This window comes from Mus caroli, unplaced genomic scaffold, assembly GCF_978045245.1.
Source record: "Mus caroli unplaced genomic scaffold, Mus_caroli_1 scaffold_5, whole genome shotgun sequence".
Classification (NCBI taxonomy): domain Eukaryota; kingdom Metazoa; phylum Chordata; class Mammalia; order Rodentia; family Muridae; genus Mus; species Mus caroli.
This window is the reverse complement of record NW_028227260.1, coordinates 131,445,455-131,451,454: the sequence shown is the minus strand read 5'-3', so window position 1 is coordinate 131,451,454 and position 6,000 is coordinate 131,445,455. Positions and strand designations below refer to the sequence as shown.

Sequence of the window (6,000 nt, the reverse complement as noted above, 5' to 3'; positions counted from 1 at the left end):
ATTTTTTGCAATTAGTATTTTATTATTTAGAGGTGTGTGTGTGTGTGTGCACGCATGCACGAGAGCCATTCTGTTCCTGAGGAGGTCAGATGGCAACTTGAGATAATTGGTTCTCTCCTTTCACCATGTGGGTCTAAGGGATTGAACTCAGATAGTCAGGCTTGGCAGCAGGTGCTGAACCATCTGCTGGCCCCCATGATTCATTTTTTTTTTTTTTTGGTCTCACAAACATGAAGGGGGGAGGGTCAAGAAATGGCTTGTATATGGAAGTCCACTGAGCTGTTGTATATATTCACATTAATAATGTGTTAGCAGAGTACTGTATCTCAGAAACTGCAGTTTTCTCCCTTTGGCTCTGCAGAAATAAACCTGACTAACCCTTTCCCTACTTGCCTGTTTGCGTGTGTGTGTGTGTGTGTGTGTGTGTGTGTGTGTGTGTGTGTGTGTTTACATCTCTGCACAGGTTTCTTTTTTGGGAAAATCCTGGTTTTCCCTGGTGCTGCTCACCACCTTCATCTACCTTCAACCCAAGGTAATTTCCTTTCCCATATTTCAATCCCATTAATCCTTCTTAATTAGAAATTCCATAATTAGTACCTGTGGGCTTGAATGTGTGAACCACCAGTTTCAGAAAGTATTTTCTTAAGCATCTACTGAATGCCATTATAATGCTGATAACGTGACAGGAGGAACCTTCTATGTGCTGCCCTTGAGGAAGATAGCTACCTACTGTGTCAACCAAGAGGCCACTGTGTGGGTGGCCATGGAAATGGTAATCCCTGTGGCTTCAGGGTTTATATCCTTACCTGCCTCCAGCGGGGAGTAGGGCCTATTCCACAGACTAGCAGACTCAGGGGAGCTTTATGGGGAGCCAAGGTCTGTCTATCTTGTGTACTGCAGCATCCAGTTCCTTTGTACAACTTTGCTCCTAGAGATGGGGGCCAGAGATGCAGGGATGCCATGAATGGAGTATTTCCAAGAGATTGTATTGACACCTGCAGCAACTAGACAAAGAATCCTTTAATGTCCCTGTAGATTCCCTGGGGCATGGCTAAGTTCAGCTAGGACTGGGGATTCTGAGTAGAAGGGCTAGGTGACAGTTAAAAAAAATGGCCTGACAAGAACCCTTCTTCAACTAGCCTCAGACTCATTTGGTACACCTAGGCAAGAAGCATTGCAGATAAACAACACCTAGTACTTTGAGTTGCCTAAAGGCTTCTACATTTTAACCTCACACTAGCCTAATTGGTTAAAATGGAGGCATTACTATTAGTCTTATGTGACAGAAAAGGAAATTGAGCCTCAGGAAGGGCAAGTTATTTTGCCATAGTTTCTGTAAGCAAACGGAATAATCCCAAGGGCCCCTGAATCAGGCTTTGCATGCTGCTCCACTGTGCAAGGGAGATAATGTTCTGGAGAGAAACACCCCTATACTAGCTAGCACTCAGCTTACAGCATCCTCTTCCAGTAGCCACCACCACCAGTGCTACTACTTTGAAACATTGCTGCTAACCCACACATCTTGTGCATCAGTTAGGCTGGGAGTGCATGTTCAGTAATGGAAACTCCAGTGTCTTCATGCACTGCACTTTCCCCCATTCATTAGCTAGGAAATGTCTGCGACCCAGCTTGCCAGGGGCCTTGTTCTGAAGGAATATCCCTTCTTAAATCTCTGCAGCCCTGGTTTCCCAGATGAAAAAAGCCCTTGGACAACTGGGCTTGATAATAAACCCATACATATTTATTTAGAGACATGTTCTAATTATGAAAAACTAAAAGGTTGGATCGTGCTTGGTTTTCTGAGAATAAATCCCGGTTCTGTGCTGTGTGACCTTGGGTGCATATCTAATTCTCTCTGGGCTTCAGATTCTTCATATGCCACAACACCTTGAGCAAGATGGTCTGACTCTGATGTGGTGTGTAGTTAGACATCCATCCATTCAATAAACGGTAGTGAGTGAAATCTTTCTGAGGGCGGTGGGCTTGGTGCATGAGATTCATAAGGGAACAAGGCATTAGAGCGAGAGTGCTTTGAAAATGCTCAAAAATCCCCCATGTAAGGTTTTTTAGTCATGCTTTATTGCCATGCTGACTTACCTTTTCAGAAAATACCCCCCTCTTCCGTTGCAGAATGGAAATTGGCAAAGAGAGAGGGAAAGGGTCCAATTTGCGCCTTTGCTATTTTAAGGGAGGCTGAAATTATGAGCCAAAGTGGAGTGATGCGCTCTCTGGAGTGACCTCCGTTCTCCAACACAGGAGAAAACCCAGGTCTTTTGCTTGTGAAGTGGCTGGGGCTCTTGAGCGCGAGGCATTATTATATAAATTCAGGCTCGCTCCTGATCCTTAGTACCCTGAGTTGCCTGAAGGGGGGAATGGCACTGCCTGCGTTTGCAGCCCGGGCGCTCGGGCCGCCACTGCAACCGGAGCAAGGAGCGCCCGCCCGCACCACCTGTCCCCGCCGGCATTCCAGAGTAGAGGCCGAATTGGCAGCAAGCCGGCCCGGGTCTGTTGCCGCCTCAGTCCGCGCCAGCCCTCCTAGGGGTGTGTCTCTCGGATTCAACTCCCCGCCGCTCCAGGACAAGCCCCCAAAGGCATTTTCTTCCTTGGCGGGAGCCTTGCGCGCCCCGCTCTTCGCGCTGCTGCCTCGAGGCCGCCGCAGGCGGATGCACGACCTCAGGCGACGCTGGGACCTGGGCTCCCTCTGCCGGGCCCTGCTCACCCGGGGCCTGGCAGCCGTGGGCCACTCGCTCAAGCACGTGCTCAGTGCGATCTTCTCCAAGATTTTCGGTCCCTTGGCCAGGTACGTGGTGGGCGAACGTGGGGCTTTCGCTCCGGGTCCAGGGTGAGCCCGGGCGGTGGGAGGAGGGAAGGCAGTTGGGAGCGAGAGCAAGGCTCAAAGTTCCAGGGTGCCAGTGGTGGCGGGGCTGGGGGACTCGAGACGGGTTGAGCGCGCAACTGACCGCGGTGCGGCTCCTTCTCCACTGTTCCGCGGGAAAGGGCTGCGTTGCCTCTGCTTGCAAAGTCAGGCAGCCCGCGGGCTCCTTCCTTCTCCCCCTGGGGAACCCCGAAGCCCCAGCTCACTTCTAGAGGCCACCTGGTGAGCAACGGGACACGCGCCAAGGGAGCCCGGGTTTAGGGTCAGCAGCTCGCGCACAAGGAGGGAAATGGGGTCCGGGGCCCCAGAGAGTCCCGCGGGCCAACGGGATGGGGATGGGAGCTCGAGAGAGGAGAGCGGGAAGCGCCCAGCGCCTGAAGAGGGGTGGCGTGAGTTAGGGAGTAGAGAGACCAGGACCGGAGGGATCCTGCGGGGAACGAGACGCCGCGGAGTGGGTCGGGGTTTTTCCGCGGGGAGGGGGCCAACGGCCAGCGGGATGGAGTCGGGGTGAGGGGGGGGGGTGTGCGGCAGAAGCCACAGCGCTGAGCCTGCCGGGAAGGAAGGAAGCGGGGAAGGGCGCCGCCGCCGCCGTGGTGGAGTACTCGGTACGGACGGGAGGGGAAAGGGGCGCAACGGTGGCGCCACGGGGAGGGGGCGGTGCGGGAGCGAGGGGAGCACGGGCCAAGCTGCGGGATTGACGTAACGAGCTTGGGTTTCCCCCAGCGTCGGGAACATGGATGAGAAATCTAACAAGCTGCTGCTGGCTTTGGTGATGCTCTTCCTATTTGCCGTGATCGTCCTCCAATACGTGTGCCCCGGCACAGAATGCCAGCTTCTCCGCCTGCAGGCGTTCAGCTCCCCGGTGCCGGATCCGTACCGCTCGGAGGATGAGAGTTCCGCCAGGTTTGTACCCCGCTACAATTTCAGCCGCGGCGATCTCCTGCGCAAGGTAGACTTCGACATCAAGGGCGATGACCTGATCGTGTTCCTGCACATCCAGAAGACTGGGGGCACCACTTTTGGCCGTCACCTGGTGCGCAACATCCAGCTGGAGCAGCCATGTGAGTGCCGCGTGGGGCAGAAGAAATGCACTTGCCACCGGCCGGGTAAGAGGGAGACCTGGCTCTTCTCCAGGTTCTCCACCGGCTGGAGCTGCGGGCTGCACGCCGACTGGACCGAGCTCACCAGCTGCGTGCCGGCAGTGGTGGATGGCAAGCGCGACGCCAGGCTGAGACCTTCCAGGTGAGTCTCAGTGAGTCCCTTAAGGGAGGTCACGGACCTGCGCCACGGTGAACCAGGGGCGGGAAAGGCTGTTTCTGTACTTGCTGTGGGTCCCCGTGTACACCTTGGCGCCCAGTCCCTGCTGGGTAGACACTAGAGCCTATCTTAGTTGCTCTGTCAGGAAGCATCTGGGCTGCAGCCCAGGACAGCCGGTCTGCCCATCAGAAGGTTAGCCTGCTTGCTCAGTGAGTGTGGGGAAAGCGGCCTGGCTGCCTGGAAAGTCTCCCAGCAGCAGCAAGGACTGGACACTACACTCTGAGCACTAGAAAGTCCTAAAGAACTGTGCTCTGCATGCAGATTCTCAGGTCCATCCTCCTTATCCTCTCCTCCCTTCTGCACCTTGTCCCAAAAACCAGGCTTGTTCTCCTTCTGTTCCTGGTCCTGCATTCCCCCTCCCCTCCCTTTTAGTTTCTGGCTTTCTCTAGTGGAAAATTCTCTGCCCATCTTGTCTGCTGTTGGTTACTTCTTCCTTCCTTTTCCTGGTCTTTCTCTTTCTATCTGCTGTTCCCCTTTCCCCTTTTCTTCTCTCTCTCTCTTTCTCACCTTTCTCTTTCTTCTTTCCCTGACTTCTATCACCTCCCTACCTCCAGGCCCCACTTTTCTCTGGAGAGCAGATGTCATTCTGCCAATGTTTGGGGACACTCAGGGAGCGCTCCTGGCTCTCATCTTGTGCCCCTTACTGTTGCCCACACTTGAAGTGTCCATCATACTTTTCGAATATAAGGGCGCACTTGGCCTGCTCGGTGACCAGGAAAGTAGCTCTGGACCCTGCATAGGGCTCAGGAGCCACAGGAGTGCTAGGAACTTGTCCTGAGGCTCAGAAATCCAGGAGCCTCAGCATCCATGGTCAGCTCAGGTTCTTGCCAACATGGAATGAATGAAATAGAAAAAACTGGTTTGTGGATAATCTGTAGCCAGCGAGGAGGCATTTTCTTCGGTTTAGCTGCTATGGCCAGTTCCTGGAGGTCATGGGGTGCTGTGAAGTGGACAAAAGGAGCTGCTTTGGAGTGAAATCAATCCAGCCAGAGCTATTGTTTTGCAGAGCCCTTGAAAATAAATCTGGACTGGGGCAGGGAGTCTAGCTGAGTTACTTGCAGGGAGTGAAATTGGGGTCTTCTGGTGAGCAATCACCATAGTGTCTTGCTCTGCCCATTTTGGTGACTTCTTGGGCTCTCAAAGGTTCTGCTGCTGCTGCCACTGCTGCTTTTGTTCACGTGGACAGCCTATGCTCACCTCATTTCCTAGCTGAAGTGATGTTTTACAGGTAGCTGTAAAGGATGAACTGTAGGTACAATGATTTCTTCTATCTAGCTTTAGCAAAGGGAGCCCCTGGTTTTCTGGTCACACCAGTTTACAGTGGCTTTTCTCAAAGGCCAGAGTCCTGGCTGAATCCTTTGAACTTTCATTTTCCTTTCTACACTAACAGGTTTGTTTTCCTATCGCAAGAGATCCTTGGCCACAGAAAGGCTGAGTGTCAGTTCATGGCAAGTATTGTGTTAAGTTGTCACAACAGCATTGTGCTGCTTAAGAAAGTCCCCTTCAGATCTGGCAGTACTGTAAATGATCTCTTATGCTAGCTAGCTTGTAGGTGTCCTGAAGAATAGTGATCACAAACAATGTTTAGGGCAAAAGTAGACTTCCACACCTACAACAGTGGGGGCAGTGGTGGTGGGGATTAGAAGTCTTAACTGCTGTGGAAGCCATAGCTGTGTCTAGCATTGTGTATGACATGTGTGCCTATACCAGTTTCTTTGAACATGTAGGTCAGGGTGTGATATCTGCAAATAGACTCTTAATGTGGTCTGAATTATCTATTCAGTTGAAGCAAAATTGTTTGTAAGACA

At 52.5% G+C, this 6,000-nt stretch overlaps 1 protein-coding gene across 6 annotated transcripts in view; it reads left to right on the top strand.

Annotated features, from left to right (window-relative positions):
- Positions 1-2,372: 2,372 nt before the first annotated feature.
- Hs6st2 (heparan sulfate 6-O-sulfotransferase 2) overlaps positions 2,373-6,000 on the top strand; it is a 281,379-nt gene continuing 277,751 nt past the window's right edge. For 4 of the 6 annotated variants that reach the window (XM_021153459.3, XM_029473693.2, XM_085838223.1 and 1 more), the window contains exons 1-2: positions 2,373-2,800; positions 3,599-4,117. In XM_021153459.3, coding sequence (XP_021009118.1) covers positions 2,373-2,800; positions 3,599-4,117 — 947 coding nt within the window. Of the gene's footprint in view, positions 2,801-3,003; positions 3,098-3,447; positions 3,481-3,598; positions 4,118-6,000 lie in introns of those variants that run through there. The other 2 variants (XM_029473695.2, XM_029473696.2) reach the window with 2 other exon arrangements.